The sequence below is a fragment of the Alligator sinensis genome, unplaced genomic scaffold (assembly GCF_000455745.1).
Source record: "Alligator sinensis unplaced genomic scaffold, ASM45574v1 scaffold90_1, whole genome shotgun sequence".
Lineage (NCBI taxonomy): Eukaryota > Metazoa > Chordata > Crocodylia > Alligatoridae > Alligator > Alligator sinensis.
In genome coordinates, this window is record NW_005842275.1 from 2274 (window position 1) to 23803 (window position 21530).

The following is a 21530-nucleotide window of genomic DNA, read 5'->3' on the forward strand; positions in this document are numbered from 1 at the left end:
TGGTTGGCAGTGAATTACTGAAGTGCCTGAAAATATTTTGGGACCTCAACCTTCAGGCAAAGTTGCAGCTATCCATTTATTTTCCTTAGAAGGAAATTTGGAATGTACCAGTTTCCCCTTCAGTTTGTGGAACTCACTGAAGCCATTTCAAAGAAAGTGAAAATCTTTCATTCATTAAAAAAATATTACACTGAAAATCTTAACAGCATTAAAGTATTAATGATGAGGTATGCTTACCATATGGATTTGCATTAATATTAGTTCCAATAAGCTCCAGTGTTTGTTCCAAAAGGTTTGATAATGGCACAGGACTGATTTCCAGAAGTCCAGGGTCATCAGCATGGTGTTTCAATACAAGAGCTACTTCAGCCTCATAGTTTACAACAGATGAATGCCAGCAATATTGTTTACTGTTTTTCTCCACTGGCACCCAACCTATAAGAAAGTATTCCATGTTATCCCTTAATTGAGACTCGTTAAAAGCTGTATGTGCATAAGAAAGCAATGGTCTAACCTTCAACTCCCCTATGAAAAATGAACTTTCATTTCTATCTGGGAGAACTTTTACAATCTTTTCTCCTATGCCTGAAGAAGGGTGTTTGTGCCTGAAAGCTTGCAAATAAAGATTTTTGTTTGCAAAAGTCTAATTGGTCTAATAAAAGATATCACCTCTACCACGAGTTCTGATTCCTGTGGTCTAAACTTCAGCATTTTGAAGCTAATATGGAGAGCTATGCAAGTAATTACAAAGAAAAAGTTAACCCAGAGACAAAAGGGGAGCAGGGAGGGTAAAGAGTTGCACACTACCTCAGATGTAGGTCAAAGGAACTTAAGTTATAACTGTTTTTAGTCCAAAGCTTTTTACAATGCAGCCAAATGCCACAAAAATAATTTCTACTGTGGCAGAAAAAAGCACTACTGAATGACTAAGGAAATAACGTGTTTGAACTGTATCTTCTGAACAAAGAGGTATTCAACACTTGGACTAATTCTAATAGATTACAGAGGTACAGAAAATTTCCCCTTTTCATTTAAATTGAGCGCTCTCTCTCTCTATATACCTGGAATGTGTCCATTTTCATCAGGCAAAGGGTTCCCATTAGAATGCTGTATTTCCTTTGCTGGAATCCAGCACTCCGGGACATGCTTGAAATCTTCAATATTCCAAATAAATTCTAAAAAAAGATAAACAGTTGTGTTTTGACAAAATTTCAGCTAATTTCAAAGTAAGCCTTTAAAGAATGTGCCTAGAAGGACTATGAGCAGGTGATCTAATCTCGTTACAGCTTTTATTGTTTAATATTAAAACGTTATTTGCTGTACTACAATGTTTAAACAAAAAGTTTCAATTCCAGCACAAAAACAGAATATTATATACAATGAAGATCAGCATGCAGGAAGTTTTAGGATTTGGAATACAACCACAGTGAGAAATAAGTGCTTAATTAGTTCTGTATACTTTGTAACTACAATTTTGACTAAGTATGGTATTTTACAAGGAAAATAAAGGTTGTGGAGAGTTCATTGCCTCAATAATAAAAAAGGACTGTGCCCTTCCCCAAACTCAATACAAACAATGCTCATTAAATACACAAACAGTCCGTCCTAAGATTTTTTGTATCTCATTAAGGCTATTCATCTTACTTTGCAGTGTCCAATGCCTCCAACAGCAGCCAAGAATTGAAGCAAGCTTATCAGTTGCACCAATTATATACTTAAAAAGGGAGTACAGTGATGTCATAAAACAAGACAAGTGGGCCCAGAATTTCTATACACTCAAAGAGTATAAGCACTTAACCCACATATATTATAAACAGAGATCCGGGTTTTCTGTTCCCCATGGAAAAACGGAGTAAACCATGGATTTTACCTTTTACTGGAGACAAATGCGGATTTTTCATTTTAGGGGAGAAGCCTGCGGATTTTGAAGTTTTGCGATGAGCCCTCTGCAGACTGGCAGACTCCTAGCCTGCAGGGGACTGGGAGGGAGCAGGAAGAGGACGGTCAGACAGGGAGCACCATGTGCATGTACACACACATGGCCCCAGGCAGCCTGGAGAGCAGCTCCAGCAGGTAAGCAGGTGCGTGGGGGACTGGAATTGAGTCCCTGTGGGGGCTGGGACTGCTACCCAGCCATGCAGTGTGGGGCAGCTAGTCTGGTGGGGGAAGGGCGGGGGAAGGAGATGGGTCCAGCTCCCAGGACTGTGTGCACTCTCCAGGGGACAGGGGGCAGATCCGTGCCCCTCAGGTCTGTGCATGGGGTGGGGGCAGGTGTAAGCTGCAGGTTCAAGCTCCTGCCCTGCTGCCCTACCCCAGGGCCTTTGCCTAGCCTAGTGGGCACAACCTGGCATGACAGGGAACAGCGGGGCCACGCAGAGAAGCTGTTCGTTGCTGTGAGCTACCCACTACCCTGGCAACACGTTTCCTGCGTGCACAGCAGCTTCGATTGGCACAACCCCAGACCACTGCCCTCACCTCAGCTGCGCGTGCAGAGGATGTGTTGTCAGGGCAACGTAAAGCTCACAGCAACAAGCAGCTTCTCCATGGAGCCCCATTGTTCTCTGCTGTGCCAGGTCGTGCCCACTGGACTTCAGAGGTCCTGGGGTAAAGCAGCAGGGCGGAAGCCCGAGCCTGAGCCCACCCCTGCCCCACACACAGATCTGGGGGCATGGGTCCCTCCTGTCCCCTGTGAAAGGCATGCAGTCCCGAGAGAGCTGGCCCCACCACCCCCCCACGCAAGCCTGCAGTGTGCAACCTGCCCTACCCCATGCACAGATCCGGGGGCACAGGTCCCTCCTGGGGAGCATGCACTCTAGCAGGGAGCTGTCCCCACCACCCGAGCCTGCAGCAGGCAAGCAGCAGGGGGAAGCCGGACTCCACTCCACTGCAGCAGCCACTGCCTCCTGCTAGGGGTGGGGGGCTGCCAACCCAGGTCAGAGACACCAGCAGGGCCACGGGGCCTTTAATTTTAATCATGTATTTGGGGGGTTTATCAGAGAATTTGCCATTTTTTTTTATTAAAGAAAACCAAGATCCCCGATTATAAAGCAAGTAAAAGCTATGAATTGGGACTGGTATTGTGTTACACAGTTATCTAATTTGTGTAAGTGGGACAGATACAATGTAGTCTACTATGATTAATAAGAAGCGTTTGTCCTACCTTAACACGTTTATTAACAAAAAAAGGGTGAGGGGAATAAAGGAAGTGTCCTCACTAACCTTTGGAATCTTCCAGTGAATACAGGAATTTTTTAAACCTTTTCTCAGCTTGCTTGTTGGGTTTTCTATCCAACCTCGCCCATAGGTATGGTCGCCCTGAAGTTTCAATATGAAAACAGACTGCATTAAGCAGTAGCAGAAATAATGTTCTGAACATCATAGAACTGAAAATATAGTAGTTAAGCTATCCATTGGCAAATGTTCCATTCTTTCCTGCCTCCAAAAACTAAGTAGTCCTGCAGCTATATATATTTAACATTTATGATATTTTATTGTATAGAAATCTAAACAACTATATTCAGACTATTATTTCATCTACTTTTATGCATAAATTGGTTTATTAGTTATGTTTTTAAAAGCCACAGGGCATATATGTTTCATGCAGATTAGAAATACTCTTCCAGACAGATGTAAGAATAGGAGAAATTTTCAAGGCTTCAACAACAATGCATTGAACCACAGCTTTCCTCACAGCTCTGGAAATAAAACAGCCTCTACAAGAATTTATTAGGCAATAAGCTCAATACAAAATGTCACCCTGAAGAGCCAGTTCAAAGTTTTCTTTGGCTACCACATTAACTTAAACAACACGCTATTTATCTTGGCTTTGATTTCACGTGTTAAATTAAGAGCCAGAACAATTTTACAGATAAGTGCATCTATATAATAAAGCTGTTTTTGTGCTTGGTTTTTCTGTTTCCCAGCTCCAAGATTCCAGTAAAAATATATAAGGAAGATAAATTATGCACAATACAGAAGTACTAGTCAATGTGAGGAGTCCTTATACAGTTCCTCCCCATTACCTTTATATGTAGTTACATAACAGCAGGTTCCATCCACCTTTTCAGTCGGAATTGCATTGTATATATCTGCATCTATTGCCTTTCGAGTTAGAGTCTCCGTTGCCAAAACTTTAAACGGCTGAAAAAGGCATTTATTAAAAACATCGATTAAAATCCAGTCTTTCACAGGCGATTACCATCTTACCACACTGATTGTAGGGAATTAGGAGTGCCCATAAATCAGCATTCTGTTTTTCTTTTATTCCTATTTTCTAATATTATCTAAGAACACCACTATATCGCAGCACATCACAAGTCTAAAAATGCATCAAAATATAAGAATGAAGTCACCTTAAAAAATGGCTGAGATTACTTCCCACTTTTCTTCTTCACTGATCTCTAAAGACTACCTGCTCCCCCCTTTTTGAAGTACAGGTAGAATGCAAAAGGGATCCAGGCAGGTGCCACAGAATTTCAAGAGATGCCTTCGCAGCATTACCATAACAACAAAGATTCTATGCATCATTTAGCAAGAGACTAACTGCTCATAAGCTTCAGTTTGGCTATGGAAGGCCTATCAATCAGACACGGTGGTGTTGGTGGCAACAAACAAACTAGGGTGAGAAGGGGCGATTAAAGAAAATGCTGTGAACCAGTTAAGATACTGTGGGGTCTTGAGCCAAACCCTTTCTTCCTTAAAGCGGTAAGTGTTCCAAGAAGTCTGAACAGACACCCAGAAGCCCTTGTCAACCTGATCCTGTTTTTTGTTTAACAAGGCATCTAGAAATAGCTTCAACGAGGCTGTTTCTGGTTAGGGCTATTTTCAAAATATCTTGTCGAATCCTCCTTTATTTTCAAAATATCTTGTCTAATTAGGTGTCTAATCCTTCTCTGCACCTGCAATCTTCTCTGTTTAGAGCAGTGGCTGTCAAATTCTTAGGCTCGAGGCACCCCTCCGCTTCTTCACTGTTGGTCTTTTCTTGACCATAGCAGGGGAAAAAAAACAACAGAGCATCTTTTTTGCTGCAAGAGAACTCAAAACACTGCACCAGCCCAGGAGGCTTTTTAATGCTGTGGATGACAGGTCTAACAGTGGGCTCCTGTTGGACATCTCTGGGTGTCATCTTGCCAAGTTGATGGTAGTCATAGGTCGAGTTTAGATGATGGTTTGTATGGGGTGGTTTGGATAGGGCTGATCCTGCCTCAGACAGGGGGTTAGACTATGATTCCTGGAGGTCACTTCCAGCTCAGCTTCTCTATGACTAAGAGTGCAGACAGAAGTGACAGTTTTCACCCGATCTGGTCACAGAAAGCAGTCTATAGCCCTGATCAAACAAAAGTGAACAACTGCAGACAGCTTCAGAAAGGGGGACTGGGTAAAATCTGACCTCTCATTGAACGAAGCATCAGATAAAGACATTTCAAAATGTAACATCTTTAATAACTTGTGTCTGCTAAGCTCTCAGTTGATCACTGTTTTCAGAATGGGAGGGGGGAAAGGGAGTGGAGGGAGTTCAGTCTGGGGGCTTTTCAGCCCCCCTGGACAGTAGGGTGGATGTACTGGAGCCTTGCTGAGGTGGGGGAGGCCCCAATTCACCCACCCCACCCTTCAGCACCAGCTGGGACACCCCAAGAACCAGCTCCCTCTGCTGCCTTCCCCCACTCCCATTCTGACAACAGGGAGCCCGGACCACTGCTACAGGAACCTGGGTGCTGGCTCCCAGCCCACAGCTAGATTCCCCTCCTCCCTGGAGCCAGCAGCAAACTTCTGTCTGGTCTGGGGGTAACTCTGAACACTTGGCAAAAATCCTTCCGAGCTACAGCTGGAAGCCGCACTTCTGTTAGGGTTGCCAACTGTTCAGGACTGCCCTGGTGTCTCCAGGAATTAGATATAAATGTCCAGGAGACTCCTGAGAGAGTCAACCGTGAGATAAGTGATAGGACATTCATTAAAATAAATAATGTTGAATCCAATTTATACATTTAAAAAACCCACTGGACTACGGTAACAGAAACAAGCATTTGCCTTCCCGCATAGTGGGGGCACGTGCTCCCCCTGACAGGGCCACTGCCAACACGGCCGGTGGCATCTGTGCATACTCGCCAGCTCTGCTCTGGCGGCCAATGCGGCTGTCGGCTTTTGCAGGTGCCCCCGCCCAGCACTCAGGAGGCCCCAGTCGCCCACGCCTTTCTGACCTAACATCTATGCACCATCATCTGTAACGGAGACACGCAAGCGCGTGAGCACGCATGTGTGGTGCGTGGCGGGCACACCAGCCGGCCGCACATCTCCCAGAATTGGTTCAGAGCGGGCAACCCGCACTTCCGCCTGCACAGCCCGACGGGGGGTGCAGGCGGATCTACCGGTGCCACAGGCGCCCCCAAAAGCTCCACATCCGCCCTCAGCTCTCGGGGCCCGGCGCCGCCTCCTCGTGGCACGACCCCAGGCTCCACGCCCCTGTCGGGGAGGGACGCGGAGCCACCGGGCAGCGCCCAGGGGCGGGGCCGCTCCTGCCCCACGGCCATCAGCCCCGCAGCAGCCACCGCCCCCTCCCAAGCGCGCATGCGCGGAGCGGGGCCGGCCGGGGGGGAAGGGTGGTACACGCGTGACGAGCTCCCCCCCCGCCGGCACCTGGCGCTCCCGCTTGGCCGACGGCTCCTCCTTGACCTGGGTGACGAAGAGGCAAGGCACCTTCCGCTGCACCGCGCCCAGGCGGCTCATGGCCGCGGTTCCCCGCTCCCGCAGCGCCTGAGCCCGCACCCGCGCGCGGCGCGCTGGGAAATGGAGTCCGGCGGGGCGGGGCCTGAGGGGCTCCCGCCCCCATGGAGCTCCTCGCTTCTAGTGGCAATGGTTACCGGCAGGCGTCGTTGCCATTGCTCACCACTTTTTCCATGTGGGTGCATAGATTAGATATAGATATAGATATGCTCCCCACGTGCTGCCAGCTCATCACCTGGTCCATGACCCTCTCTAGTGTTGTCATGGCCCTCCTTGCTTCCAGAACAAAACAAGGGCCCTCATCAAAATGAGGCTTGCTTAGCGAAGGAGTTGTAAAAGGCAGCGTCATGCAAAAAAGATTCATGGTTTCATATGGAAAACTGGAACTCTCAGTTCCAAAAGGATACCTTTTAGGAGACCAACCGGGAAATTGCAAGCCAAATTGTCCTTCTCTGCAAGCTTTCAGGATCAAAGTCCCTTTGTCAGGCTCTGGGAAAAGAATAGAGGGTACAGGATGGTGAAACATCCCCATAGGTAGGAAATAACTTTTGTACAGAGGGAGCTGAAGATGGAAGGCGATCTCCCTCCAAGTCCATGAGAGTGTCTTTGTGAGCGGGGCTGAGTAGCTCTTTGATGGGTAGATCAGGTAGGATTCCTTCCCTGGAGGTGTTAGATGGCAGGCAGGGAGGTCAATATGTTATAGATTCATAGACATTAGGGCTGGAAGGGACCTCACAAGATCAGCAGGTCCAGCCCTCTCCAGGTGCAGGAAGTCAGCTGGGATCAAAGGATCTCGGCAGGTTAGGCATCCAAATGTTCCTTTAAAGTGGGCAGAGTAAGTGCTTGCACCACCTCTGGGGCAGCGTTCCCTAAGCTGTATGGTGTGCGCAGGCAGGTCTGGCAGCATGGCATGTGTGCGCCTGCACAGCCATGCATGCCACACAGCTTAGAGGGAATGCTGCTCAGGGGGGAGTCTATTCCAGGCCTTGGGGACTCAGACAGTAAAGAAGTTTTTCCTTATGCCCAGCCTAAAACAGTGAGAGGCTGTCTCTAACTGCCAGGTGCACTTAGGTAGCAGAGCTTGCTTTGTGTCTCACTCCCTGGCATGGGCAGGGTTGACACTCTCATGTGGGCCCAGTGCCTGCCATTCATTCACACCAAAATCCCAGCGGGTTCCCATTGGTGTCTAGAGAAGAAAGAATTTTGGAAGGCCCAGGGTCTTTCTGAGACCTGTGCAACAAGAATTGCAGGGGAAGGGGAGTTTCCTTCCTAGCCAAAAAGAATCAGAGGAAGCGCAGAGCTGGCATTTTCCAAGTGTCTATTGAGTGTAGCAAGGGCTGGCGCGCTTTGCATCTAACAAGGGGTGCCTTGAGTCTAAAAGGCTAAGAACGGCTGATTTGCACAGGCCTTGATGTCAGAAAGCGCAAAGGAATTCCTTTCACTTGAAGTTCCTGACCAAATAAATCATGCCTCAGCGCTAAACTGGATTAAAGCCTTATTTGCATCCTGATTTGACCTGATCATTACTGGGCAAGTCGTCAAGGATCTGGATAAAGAAGGTAAATTATAATCTCCCTGCATGATCTCAGGTGGAGTCCAATACTCCTTTGCAGAAGTAGAAATGATGGGAACAAGAAAAAGCAATCCGCAGCCAACAGGTTAGTGGCTAGAAGCTGCAAGGATTTTTACTGAAAGAGGAAAATGCCTATGTCCCCTCAAAACATCAGCACGCAGAAAGGAATTCAGTTAAAAATGTGACAAAATAGGAAATGTATGTTTGTGTCCTGATGCCAGGTTTTCCCTCTCAGGACTATTGTTCTTGCATCAAACAGTTGTTTCAACATGCTACGATAACTTGTTTCCCATTCTGTTTTATGTCAGAGGAAACACCAGGGTAACCGACTAGTTGGAACTACTTTGTTTTCTCTATTTTATGCAAGGGCAATGAAAGTAAGTGAGCAGTCAGAATCTGAAGGGTCAGGTGATCTCATTTGTGATGATGTCATAAGAACTATTGTAACAATGGGAGAGATTCTGGAAGTTTGAATCTGTGCAATGACTAGCAACCATTTTCAGTGTTTCAACGCTTGAGCAAACCTGGAGAAGGTACCGTCTGATTTATAAATTAGTTTAAGTATAATTTTGAGACACACTAGCAATTGGAGGTTATTTTAAAAGGAAATATCCTTAGATCCTGAAAACCACTGTTTTCAGAAAAAGGAGTTTTCTTTCCATTCTCATTGATGGTTCTTACTTTTACGATTATACACTATTTGTATAAAGACAGTGGAATACAAGCACAAAACGTGAAAATGGCAGAAGTTGGAAATGACTGCTATTTCTATTTTTATTCCACCTGCATAAAGGTAAATATTGCAAAATTTACAGTGGTTTCCATCCTTGATTGTAAGGATGAGTTTATAGTATAAATTATGACCTTTTTCATATACCAATGTGTATAGCTTGTGCATGTGTCCATATAGGTATATTTGATGTGCAGACAGAAACTGGTTGTCAGAGATGTTGGGAACTAGCCTTTGCCATGAACTTCAGACCTAGAGCTCATTACTTCTCACCTTATATCATTAACTCATTGAGTTAAATTCATAAATAACATGCACTTTGTAGAGTGCATTTTTGTAAATGCTACCTGAAGACTACTCCTCATGGTTGTTTTAATTAAAACAGTACTTACACAGCCTGAAGGAAACAACATTTATAAACTTATTAGGAACAGGCATTTTGTCTGGTTTTAATAAACCAGCTACCTGTGTCTGACTGCCTCATTCATTTCTTGAAATGGCAACGTTGTAGATGCTATTACCCATTGAAGAATTATATGTAAGAATGACTATGGCAAAGTCAAAGGAGTGGTAAGGAGTTTATGCTATGCATCTGTTTGTAATGTTAGAGCCTTACTGAGTGATTAAATATCCTTCTCTCCACAAATCTGTAGTAGGTTACCAGCAGTAGTGATTTTATCCCAAAAATAATGCTTTGTAGAAACAGCACTCATGGGTCTGTTTATAATTACCTGATGCTGGTTGGGGGAAAAAAAATATTTCATATACTGTAAAACTTGAGATTTCAGAAAAATTCTTATTCTGCATTGAAGGAAAACATGGGATTTTCTTAATGAGAAATCTGAGGTTAACCTGCTTTAGAATAGCCAATAGCCTGGTTGCTTACCTGGTATTTGAGAAACCATTGATCAAGCCTCTGCTCTGCCTAACCCACTCATATCTTGAACTTGAGTCTTCTTCATTCTCAGGTGAGTGTCATATGCAGTGGACTATTAATTATTCTAGTAGATATTATTTTTTATTTTGACCAGATATTCTGTTTTGTAGCTAAGAAGCCTTTCTTGCTGAATTGATATTTTCCAATGAAAAATCTTGTGTCAGTAATTCTCAAACGTCTCTATTTTTGTGCTCTGGAAGTTTTTGTGGACAAAAGCTAGCTGACACAAGTGACTCTTCAGCCGTAGTGAAAATACAGTTAGAGCAGGGTTGATAAACTCACATGGGCCCCTGAGCTAGGTCCAGTCCTGTTGGTGGCAGTGGGGTGAATAGCAGCAGTGCAGGGACTAACGCATCTTTCCTACTGCTGACATATATCTCCAATGGGTCTCCATAGCAGAGAATTCAGCAGCAGGCCTCACCTCTACTTACCCTACCTCTGAATTCCCAGTAAAATGGCTTCACGGGGGGTATTCAGCCTCAATCTTTATTACCCTGACCTAAAGTAATGCATGTCATGGTGAACCACTGAGAACCAGAGTTGACCAAATGAATGGAATTAAAAGAAGCAAACAAAATTAAAAGCCTGGAATCATTAAATTTTAGGAAAAGATTAAGGGCAGGATTCACCATGTTCTAAATTAATTCTGTGCTGTTTAATATCAGCTGCCCTCCCTCTACCCACCTCCCCTGCAACATTCCCATTGTAAAGGGGGAAGAAACAAGTGTATCAGCAGTTGACTTGGAGATGGGGTGGGGGGAGCGGGGATATAGTTAAACTGAATTACTTTGTGCCTGATTTCTTGCTTTCATAAACCCTGTTATGGAGTTTATATCAGTGACAATGTTAGAGCATGACATCTACCACTTGCTCTTCCTCTGTGAGTCAGAGGCTGGGGCATAGGAAGCTGCAGCCAGCTCCTTATGGATTATATATCAGCCCCTACATCCTTCATCTGTGTAACTCTTACATAGTGGGGAACAGGGGCATGAATAAAAATCTATATGGCTTTGCTGCATGATTATTAAGAGAGAGTTCTGATAACATTTGCAAGAATCTGAAGAATATAGAAACAACAAGGAGGGAGAAAAACTATTTCAAGATCTCTAACAGGATATCAATAGGAATAATAAGATAAAACTGGACAAGAGAAAAATTTGGTTGAATATAAAGAAAACAGTACTATCCAGTAGACTGTAGAATAGCCTCCCAAAATTTTAAGTAGTGGATAACTGCATCTTTTGAGTTACTTCAAGTTAAACTGGGCAGAACAATTATCATATAGGCCTGAAATTTCTTCCACTTGTGCTAGTATAAATTAGTAGTTGCTTGAGACTAATGGGCTCATTTCTGCCCTCAGTGGCACAATTGTGATTCCCATTGACCTGGGGTTTACATCTGTGTAGTTAAGTACAGAATTGAGTCTTGTGTAACTTTACAATGTCAGTGAATCGGGTCCTAAATCTTTTCCATAATTTACAGGTGTTTCAGAGAACAAAAATTGTGTGCTACATGGACCAGGGTATGCTCTACTTTCTCATTAATACAAACAATTTTAATAAGATAATAACAAATAAAGCAACCACCGATACGAGTGAATGATACGGATTTTAGAATCATCTCTATTACCTTTCAGGGTTCAAAGTGCCACTTCCGTCATTGTGAAAAAGCCTTTGGTAGTGATACTGTCTGCTCATTATGGAGAGTGGGAAGATGTTCACATCAACTTTGTGGATTTAGACATATGGAAATAAAGGTAAAATGTTGGAAGTTCTGAAGTACACACTCTTAAGGGAAAGTGGCTTTCACCTCTGCTAACCTCCTATCTAACACCAAGATCAAACAGAAATCCTTCTGGCAACAAGATAAAAGATATTGTGTGTGTATATGGTTGTTTGTTTTTAAAATACCTGGATAACCCACACTACATGCTTTAAAACCTATATATACTTAGGCTTGACAGGATTTGATTTTTATTGATAGACATCAATAAACATTAATTTCACCTGACATTCACAGACCAACAGAAAATAATTCCATTGGTAATCATCACATTTTACGTAAAAGAGAAAATTTTAAAAATCTGAGATGGAAGTAAGGAAATCTGCGGCAGGGGGCACTGTGTGTGAGAATATTCCACTACAGGAGCTAGGGACCCTACCAGTAAGGCTGTGGTAGGAGAGGGGGTTGGAGGGTCAGAGCTGGTAGCAGCTCGGAACTTAGTACTGCCAACCACTTGCTGTGCCCAGGTCCCAGCTGAAGCAGGGACCAAACTCCTACAGAGCTTAGCCCCTGAGTAGTCAGAGCAGTGGCCAAAATCCTGGGTTAGGGACAGACATTACACATAAACAGGTTTAAGTGATCAGAAACTGGTTTAAACCTGTAACAGCAGAAGTTCAGTGCACATAAACCAGTTTGAAAATGGCTGAAACCAGTTTGAGATAAACCTGGTTGAATGTAGTATCAGACTTAACTGATTTGTGTCAAACCAGTTTATGCAATGTCTATCCCAGACGCCTTCCTAGTTTAAATTAAATCAGAGTCCCCTAGAATCCCAGGTGTTTTGCTGGGCGGCACTATGCTCTTTGCTTCAGCCCAGCTGAGCTGGCCTCTCCCTGGCTGGAGCTCCGGCAGAGACCGCAGACAGAGCAGGGTCTGCCTGGATTCCTCCTGCTCCCCCTCTCCCTCTCACCACTCCCTACTCAAGCAGGGGTTCGCCACTCCGCTCTGCCTTATGCAGACACCTCTCAGCATTAGCTAGCATACCACATGCTGGCTACAGTCTCTGCTGTGGGAGAAAGAACAAAGGCAGACAGCACAGTGTCTGCTTAGGGCTTTTTTGAGTTAATCAACAGGTAGCTGGTAATGTCCCTCCATTCCTTCCTTGGAAACAGTTGTTTAAAAAGAACTCGAACTAATGAGAAATACTTTTGTTTTGCTTATGGGCTGATAAATGCTCCCTGTGTAACTCCCCTTTATGTATGCTGTGTAAATCCCTGTTGGTTCCCTTGCTGACCAGCAAGGGGGGGACCCCTCCCTAATTAAAGCATCCTGCTAGGGCCTGGCCACACCCCACCTCAGCTCAGCACTGTGGAAGGGAAGGGAGGGTTACTCTAGCATCCCCCAGCCTGAGCCACTGCAGGTATGTACCTGCATTTCTTCAGTCCAGAGCAGATATCTGTATAGTTACAGACTGATTCAGCCTAAGCAGGTTAGATTAACGTGCAAAGATTGAATCAATTCAGGCTCAGGCTTTTTGAAAGTCTGTCCCTAGCCCTTCAGAGCGTGGCCCAACCCCTGTGTAATTGCAGCAGGGGCCAAACTCCCACAGAGGCCAGGCTGGGCCAGGCTCCATGGGTTTTTGGCCCCTGGCCTGGCTGGGAACTGTGCAGAGTGAGGGCCTGGTGGCATTGGGCTCCCAGCCGCTACCAGCCCTGCACCTTCAACTCCCACTCCCTGCACAGCTTTACTGGCATGGCCCCCAGCTCCTGCAGCAGTTACAGTGTGTGCGCACGTGTGTGTGTGTGTGTGCGTGCGTTAAATCAATACAAATTAAAAAGCACCCCTTATTTTGCGCAATCCTGACACTTTTTCAGTTGGTAAATATTGAAACAAATGCTTAAAAATAAACATCAATTTTAGCCATCAAAATTAACTCCCACCCCCCTTGGAGCATCTCAGGTATCAGTGTCCCCACACTGAAAAATGGCACTGGGGGTGCTTTAGCTAAAGCTCCTTGAACAAGCTTTAGTTAAGGCTCCCTGGCTGCCATTTTTCAGTCTGGGGATGCTGATATATGAGATGCTGAAGTCTCTTGGAACACAGCAATTAGCACTCCAATGCACTGTAATTGCAGCGTGTCGGAGCAGTCCTGTTGCACTTGTATAGGCGCCCATGGAGTGCTAGCCTCCAGAAAAATATACTCTTCCTTTTTAACCCATATTGTTTTTAATCATTACCCTATTTGTTTGTAGTTGGTTCAAATAATGATGTCTGAAAACTCTTTTTTTTTTATAGCAAAAATACACCAATATCTCATGTTTCTGGGAAACTCAGCCTTTAGGCTGCGTGAGGATCAGTTGCGTCTTTCATCATAGCAAACCACGTAATATAAATGGACTTTTTTTACCACCTAGTAGCAGTGAGTAAAAATATTTTCTCAGTAATTTGGACTTTGAAATAGATATGCTAAATAGATAGCAGCTCGGAACTTACTAGACATGCATAAAGCATACTAGACACATGTTTATAAAATGCCTATTTAGGTGAAGAATTACAATATTTTTAATGAGGTTAAATATGATCTCAGGCCAAAGTTAGTAAAGGAATGCAACTAACTATGTTACTAGGGTTATCATACAGCTTTCTTCAGTCATGGTGTTAGGAATTTCCATAGCTAACAATTATACCAAAGGTGATGTGCTCAGTAACAGCTCAGTTATATACCCCACAAGTGAACGATAAAGCCTGTAATGTTTTAAATGCTGCCTATCTTTGGATGTACTATATGACTGTCATGTCTTACTTGCAATGCTCAGTGATTGTGTATAAAAAGTCAAATACATTTAAGGATTTTGTTTTGTAGAAAAATCCTTCAATTTCTTACTATTCCTGAAAAGTCTTCAGCATGCAGACATGTGTGTTGACTCCCAACAGCATAATGGTACTGCCAGAGGTCTTTGCAGGGCTTAACTATAATACGTGATCTGGAAGTCAAGGCAATACAGTGCTTTTTTTTTTCCCTACAGTGTATACAGTATTATTTGAAGGCACATTCTGGTGCAATTTTACAGGATGTATTTTAAAGGCTGTTCCTTGTATAGCCCTGATTCACCGATTAACCACTCATGCACACCAATTGGTTGTAATTATAAACAGTATTTGCTTACTGTAGCACCACATGTGCATAGCTCATCAGGTAGACTTTCTGAAACACCATCTAAAATCATCCATTCCATCTGTGTTTTTCATCTTAATATCAGAAGAAAAAAACAATTTTTCTATTTCTGTCATCCAGTGCTGGCTGCTCTTCTCACATTACTGATCCAAATGATTTAATTTTCAGTCTGAAGGGCTGAAGATATGCAAAAATATTTGTGCCATTTCTTGACAGTACACGAGTAGCCAAATGTCAATATATAAACAAGAATTCATCCTCCTTTGCATTGTTTGAGATTACAACTGGGATGGAAGTAGTTTTCCCATCCAGCAAAAATTATAGAGATTTTTCTATTCTGCTCCAAAAGAAACAAAGAGGTTTTGTAAGTTCCTTCCCCCAACACATACACAAAGCTAGAGACGCCCATGCCAGAGTAGCATATGTCTAGGCAGCCAGAACATAAGAGTAGATTCAGGACAGGGATTTGAAGCTGGATCACCCACATTCCACCTAAATTTTATGCACCCGTGCCCCGAAGTAGAAGTCACAAATTTAACTTTGGTACCTATACTGAAAGAGGAGACTTAAGTGCTTCACAACAGGATTCAGAACTACTATTACATTGAGTGGGGGGCACTTAAGGATAGAAAATTCTGACAAGAGGATATATGTGAAATCCCTCTCCTCTTCCAAGGAGAGAGAACCCCTTTAGATATCCCTTCCTGTAGGTGTCTAAATCACGTATGACTGACTTGCTCTTCACTTTTAAAATACAATCAGAGGTAGCAGTACAACCTTTTATATAATATCCTAGTAATTATGGCATATTCTTAGGTTGTAGTACAGGCCAGGTTGTTAGCCTTTAGCAGCCTCAGGGAGTTCAAACCCACATGTCCCACCTGGGAGTATCTTTATCAGTCGGCTAATGACCTGGTCAACTCTCCTCTCCTGATGAAGTTTTGCTTCTCTGAAAAGTAAATATGAAATTTTTGAGCCAGAGAGAGAGAAAGCAGAAGGGAAAATGAATCTGCAGCCCAGTAATGAGGGCACTCTCCAGCTTCTGGTCCCTGATCTCAATATTTTTTGTATATTATATCTAATGAGTTTATTGGAACGGCGCGCAACCTTTTTAGACTCAAGTCACCCCTTGATAGACTCAAAGTACACCTCAAAAATATCAGCTCTTAGTTTTCACTTGTTTTTGACCACAGAAAAATAATAGAGGAAATCTTCTGTTGCAAAGAACATCCTGACTGGTGGTCTTTTTAACACTCTGGATTCCCATTTAAAATCTTGTGGGCTTATCTTGTGAATCATGTTTGTACACCTAACAGTGCTAGCATTGTGTTACACACTGTGGCACCCCTGAAAGAATTTAAATGCACCCCAGGATGCCACAGCACCCTGATTGAAAATCACTGGTTTAATGCAAAGTGCATAAGCAGTTACTGGAGCAGTGACCAGAACTTATTATCCAGAACCTCAGGAGCTATCTGATTGAATGCCTGATTAGCTTTCTGGCTCTAGGAAGGCAGGCCTCAGGCCATAAACCTAGAACTCTCATCAAGCCTAATGCTCTAAAGCTTGCAGCTTTGTCTTGGTCTCTGATAACCTGGCCTTGACCTTGCTCTGTGACACTTGTCTTTTGATTCTGACTCCTGATTCCAGTTTCTCACTTTAGTTTGTCTCTGGACTCTGGGTCTTGGCTTTCTGATCCTAATTCTTAGCCCCTAGTTTTCTAACCCTGGATTTTAGTTTCTGGCTTACCTCCTGACTTCGGGCCTTAGTCTTGGCTTTAAACATTAGAACAGGCCACCTGCCCATGCTCTGATTCCTAGCACTCACTTTTTAGAAAGTGTCTTCATCAAAAGGCTATGGAGTCCTACTCCTTCTTGCATGTTCCAGTGATATGTGGAGAAGAAGTAGGGTTAAAACTCCTTTAAGCTAAGGAAACCCTGAAGAATTTAGCTCTTCCACTTCCTGAGCAAGTGTTCTAACCACTTGTCTACTTTACAAAAAGTGTGTGGAACTGTCAGCCACACGCCTTCTTGTGGTTTTTCTTCATTTGAATGAAAATGGTCATAACTACTATGTCATGTGTTGAGCTAACTGTTGTCTGTGTGTGTTAGCTATGATCTTGAGTCCCACAGGGGCTTAAATGGAGGGATGTACTGTTGGTGAGTCCCAAAGGGTCTTTTTCAGTATATAAATGCCAAGATGGTGGCACCTCTGGGTCAGGAGTAGTAGAATTTAAGCATCCAAAAAACCCATACTGGCGAAAAACTACCAACCTATGGCCTCCCAGTGGCAAATGACTTCTGGAAATTACCTACTTGGACATTGACTTCTAAATGGCACTTATGTGCATAAAATACAATTTAAGTACACTCTTGGATCTGGTCGTTAGCACTTAGAAATTACAATGATAACCATTTGAAAATGTTAAGATCCTAGATAGACTGTATACAGTAGTTAGGAGTTGCAATGAAAAAAACAGCCAGCTACAATCATTTACTATTCATGGCTAGACATAATGTCACCAGCAGTCCATACTGGGGCATCATATGGAACAAGAGTCCACAAGACATTTTTTGTATTCCATCACATACGTGTCAAATCTCACTCATTTGCAGGCAAAATAAAATTCTACTGTTGCAGCCTGCGTCCAGGTCATCTTTAAGTGCTCATCTTTCCTTTCTTGACTTCACTTAAGTTTTTTCCAGGTTGGGTGTTTTAGGAGAACATCTGAAGCAAATACCTCTTACCAATGATTTTTCTCTTACTCAATGATTTCTGGAAGATGGAGTGTTTCTGGGGAAAACGATAAATTCTTTCTCAAACCTTCCCAAGGACAAACTCATATTGCTTCTAATGGAGTTTGGTCTAGTCTGGCTTTCAAGAGTGGGATCAAGATGTATAGAACTGAAGTTACAGACAAGAATTCAGACTTTGCAGGCAAAGCTACTGAACTTGATATTCCTAAAGAATACAAAGTTCTTTTTTACAGATCAGATTGTATTGTGGAATGATAAACAATTAGGGTTGAAAGCGGCTGCAGGAGGTTATCTAGTCCAACCCCTTGCTCAAAACAGGACCAATCCCAACTAGGTCGTTCCAGTCAAGGCTTTGTTGAACCAGGCCTTAAAAACCACCAAGGATGGAGATTCCACCACCTTTCTAGGTAACCCATTCCAGTGCTTCAACATCCTCTAAGTGAGAGAGTTTTTTCCTAATATCCAACCTAAACTTCCCTTGCTGCAACTTGAGACCATTGCTTCTTGTTCTGTCATCTGCCACCACTGAGAACAGTCTAGCTGCATCCTCTTTGGGATCACGCTTAAGATAGTTAAAGGCCACTATCAAATCCCACCCCCACCCCAGTCTTCTCTTCTGCATACTTAAATAAGCCCATTTCCTTCAGCCACTCCTCAGAAGTCATGTGTCCTAGCCCCCATCACCATTTTCATTGCCCTCCAGCATATCTACTCTTCCTCCCAGCTTGGTGTCATCCACAAATTTGCTGAGGGCTACATCATCTTCTAGGTTGTTGATGAAAATATTGAACAAAACTGGCCCCAGGACCAACCCCTGGGATATTTTACTTGATACCAGCTGCCAACTAGACATTGAGCTATTGATCATTATCTGTTGAACCCAATGATCCAGCCAGGTTTCTATCCACCTTACAATCCATTCATCCAACCCATACTTCCTTAGCTTGCTTGCAAGAATGCTGTGGGAGACTCTATCAAAAGCCTTGCTAAAGTCAATGTATATCATGTCCTCTGTTTTCCCCACATCCACAGAGCCAGTCATCTCATCATAGAAGGCAATCAGTTTGGTCAGGTATGACTTGCCCTTAGTGATTCCATGCTGATCACTTCTCCTGCAAGTGCTTAGAAATAGGTTTCTTGAGGACCTGCTCCATGTTTTTTCCAGGAACTGAGGGGAGGCTGACTGGTCTGTAATTCTTTGGATCCTCCTTCCATTTCTTAAAGATGGACACTATATTTGCCCTTTCCCAATTATCTGGGACCTCCTCTGATTACCACACGTTTTCAAAGATAAGGGCCAGCAGCTCTGTAGTCACATCAGCCAACTCCCTCAGCACCCTTGGATGCAATGCATCTGGCTCCATGGACTTGTACACATCCCGCTTTTCCAAATAGTCCCTAACCTGTTCTTTCATCACTGATGGCTTCTCACCTTCTCACCAAACTGTGCTACCTGGTGCAGTAGTCTGGGAGCTGTGACCGTGCCTGTGAAAACTGAGGTAAAAAAAGGAATTGAGCCTCCCACATTTTCCTCCTCATCTGTCACTAGGTTGCCTCCCCCATTCAGTAAGGGAACCACACTTTCTCTGACCTTTCTCTTGTTGCTAACATACTTGTCGAAACCCTTCTTGTTACCCTTCACATTCCTTGCTAGCTGCAAGTCCAATTATGTTTTGGCCTTTCAGATTTCATCCCTGCATGCCCAAGCACTATTTTTATAATCCTTCTTAGTCATCTGTCCAAGCTTCTACTTACAAGCTTCCTTTTTGTGTTTAAGCTCACTGAAGAGTTCCCTGTTAAACCAAGCTGGTCACCTGCTATATTTACTATTCTTCCTGCATATTGGGATGACTTGTTCCTGCTCCCTCAGTAATGTTTCTTTAAAATACAACCAGTTCTCCTGGACTCCTTTCCCACTCTGACTGGTCTTCCAGAGGATCCTGCCCATAAGTTCCCTGAAGGAGTCAAGTCTGCTTTTCTGAAGTTCAGAGTCCTTACTCTGTTGCTCTCCCTTCTTCCTTTTGTCAGATCCTTTTGTCAATCATCTCATGGACACTGCTGCCCAAATTGCCATCCACTTCTACATCTCCCACCAATTCTTCTCTGTTTATGAGCACAGTCAAGGAGAGCACTGCCCCTAGTTGGTCTCTTCAACACTTGCACCAGGAAGTTATCCCCAACACTGTCCAAACACTTCCTGGATCGCCTGTGCACTGTTGTATTGCCCTCCCAGCATATGTCAGAGTGATTGAGGTCCCTCATTAGAACCAAGGGCCGTGATTGGGAAACTTCTGCTAGATGTCTGAAGAAAGCCTCCTCTACTTCATTCTTGTGGTCTGGTGATCTATAGCAGACATCCACCATGACATCACCCTTCTTACTTTCTCCCCTGACCATAACTAGAGACTTTCAACAAGCCTATCTTCATAACCTAGCTTCATACATTTCATACTGGAGCTTTGAGCAATCATACAAAATCTTCAACAAATTTTTACAAAAATTTCAGAATTTTTACATCCAGTGCAACATCTCATCCTCTTCTCTCCTGCCTGTCCTTCCTGAACATTTTGTATCCATTCATGACAATACTCCAGTCATGTGAGCAATTTGACCAAGTTTCTATTAGTCCAATCATGTCATAGTTAGGACTTTCAGTTCTTCCTGCTTGTTTCTCAGACTCTGTGCATTCAGGTACAGATACCTGAGGTAACTAGCCAATTGTCCTACTTTCTTAGGATGAGTGAAAAGGCCTCCCCCATTGCTCCCTCCTCCTTGTGCTTCCTCTGGGTCACTCGCTTCCCCACTAACCTCAGGGCTTTGGTTTCCATCCCCTGGCACACCTAATTTAAGGCCCTCCTCAGTAGTTCAGCTAGCTTGTCTGTGAAGATGTTCTTTGCTCTCTTTGTCAGGTGGATCCTGTCTCTTCCTAGCAATCGTTCTCCTTGGAACAACATCCCATGATCAAAGAAGCCAAATCCCTGCTAGCAACACTACCTATGCAACCATGTAGTGATCTGCAGGATGTATCTGCTCCTGCCTGGGCCTTTCTCCTTGACCAGAAGGATCGAGCAGAACACCACCTCTGCCCCATTCCCTTCACCCTTGCACCCAGAGCCCTGTAGTCACTCTTGATCTGCTCAGGGTCAACCCTGGCAGTATTGTTGGTGCCCACATGGATGAACAGAATGGAGTAGTAGTCAGAGAGTTGGATAAATCTTGATAAACCTTTCATGACATTTCAGGTCTGGGTTCCAGGCAAGCAGCAGACCTCCCAGGTCAGGCTGGCAGATGGATCCTTTCATTCCCTACAGAAGGTAGTCTCCAACCACCACCACCTGACACTTCCTCTTTGTGGCAGTGGTCCCAGTCCTCCCCACCTTTCTGGCCTGGTCTCTTCCACCAGTGGAATGCACTCCTCCTTCTCTGTTGCTAGCGCTCTGTATCTGTTCTTCAGGCAAACCACTGCAGGTGGGGATGATGACTTCTTCTAGGTTCCAGAGGTCACACGCTTCCAGCTTCCAGGGAGTCCATACTGTCTTCCTTTTCTAGCCCTACCTCTGGCAGTCCTTCCTCCACAGTCCTTGAGGTTTTCTCTAGCATGGAATTGATGAAGTCCTCCTGGTGGAGGATGTTTCAGAGCCTTGCTACCTCCTCCTTTAGCTCTCTTGCCTTCTCACTGAGGGACGCCACCAGAAGGCACCACTTACATCTCAGGCACTCCCCCACCTGGCTGACACTGGAAAGAACCTGAAAGCTTCAGTCTGCATAGCACCAAACCAGGACCTGGGTAGGAACTTCAATGGTATATGGTTCTGCCTGGACAGACAACTCACAGGTGCAAGCAGAGGAAGGGCTGGAAGTGGCAGTGGCTCTGGGATTGCAGCATCCTCCAGCCATCTCCCTGGGTCTTCAAATTT

The 21530-nt window shown here is 44.1% G+C and overlaps 2 protein-coding genes across 6 annotated transcripts in view; one reads left to right on the forward strand and one right to left on the reverse strand.

Annotated features, from left to right (window-relative positions):
* Positions 1-237: 237 nt before the first annotated feature.
* Positions 238-6767, reverse strand: LOC102375711 (uncharacterized protein C12orf29 homolog; the record flags this gene model as incomplete). Its single annotated transcript, XM_006027922.3, has 5 exons — positions 6634-6767; positions 4023-4140; positions 3220-3315; positions 1062-1175; positions 238-435 (listed from the first exon to the last, which is right to left on the reverse strand). Coding segments are annotated over exons 1-5 (616 nt in total), but the record flags the coding sequence as incomplete, so codon positions are not given.
* Positions 6768-8259: 1492 nt separating this feature from the next.
* CUNH12orf50 (chromosome unknown C12orf50 homolog) overlaps positions 8260-21530 on the forward strand; it is a 42822-nt gene continuing 29551 nt past the window's right edge. For 2 of the 5 annotated variants that reach the window (XM_006027912.2, XM_006027916.2), the window contains exons 1-4: positions 9951-9991; positions 11443-11482; positions 11597-11716; positions 13978-14101. In XM_006027912.2, the coding sequence (XP_006027974.1) occupies positions 11705-11716; positions 13978-14101 (136 nt within the window). In that variant the 5' untranslated portion in view covers positions 9951-9991; positions 11443-11482; positions 11597-11704. Of the gene's footprint in view, positions 8280-8765; positions 8827-9950; positions 9992-11442; positions 11483-11596; positions 11717-13977; positions 14102-21530 lie in introns of those variants that run through there. The other 3 variants (XM_006027914.2, XM_006027915.2, XM_006027913.2) reach the window with 3 other exon arrangements.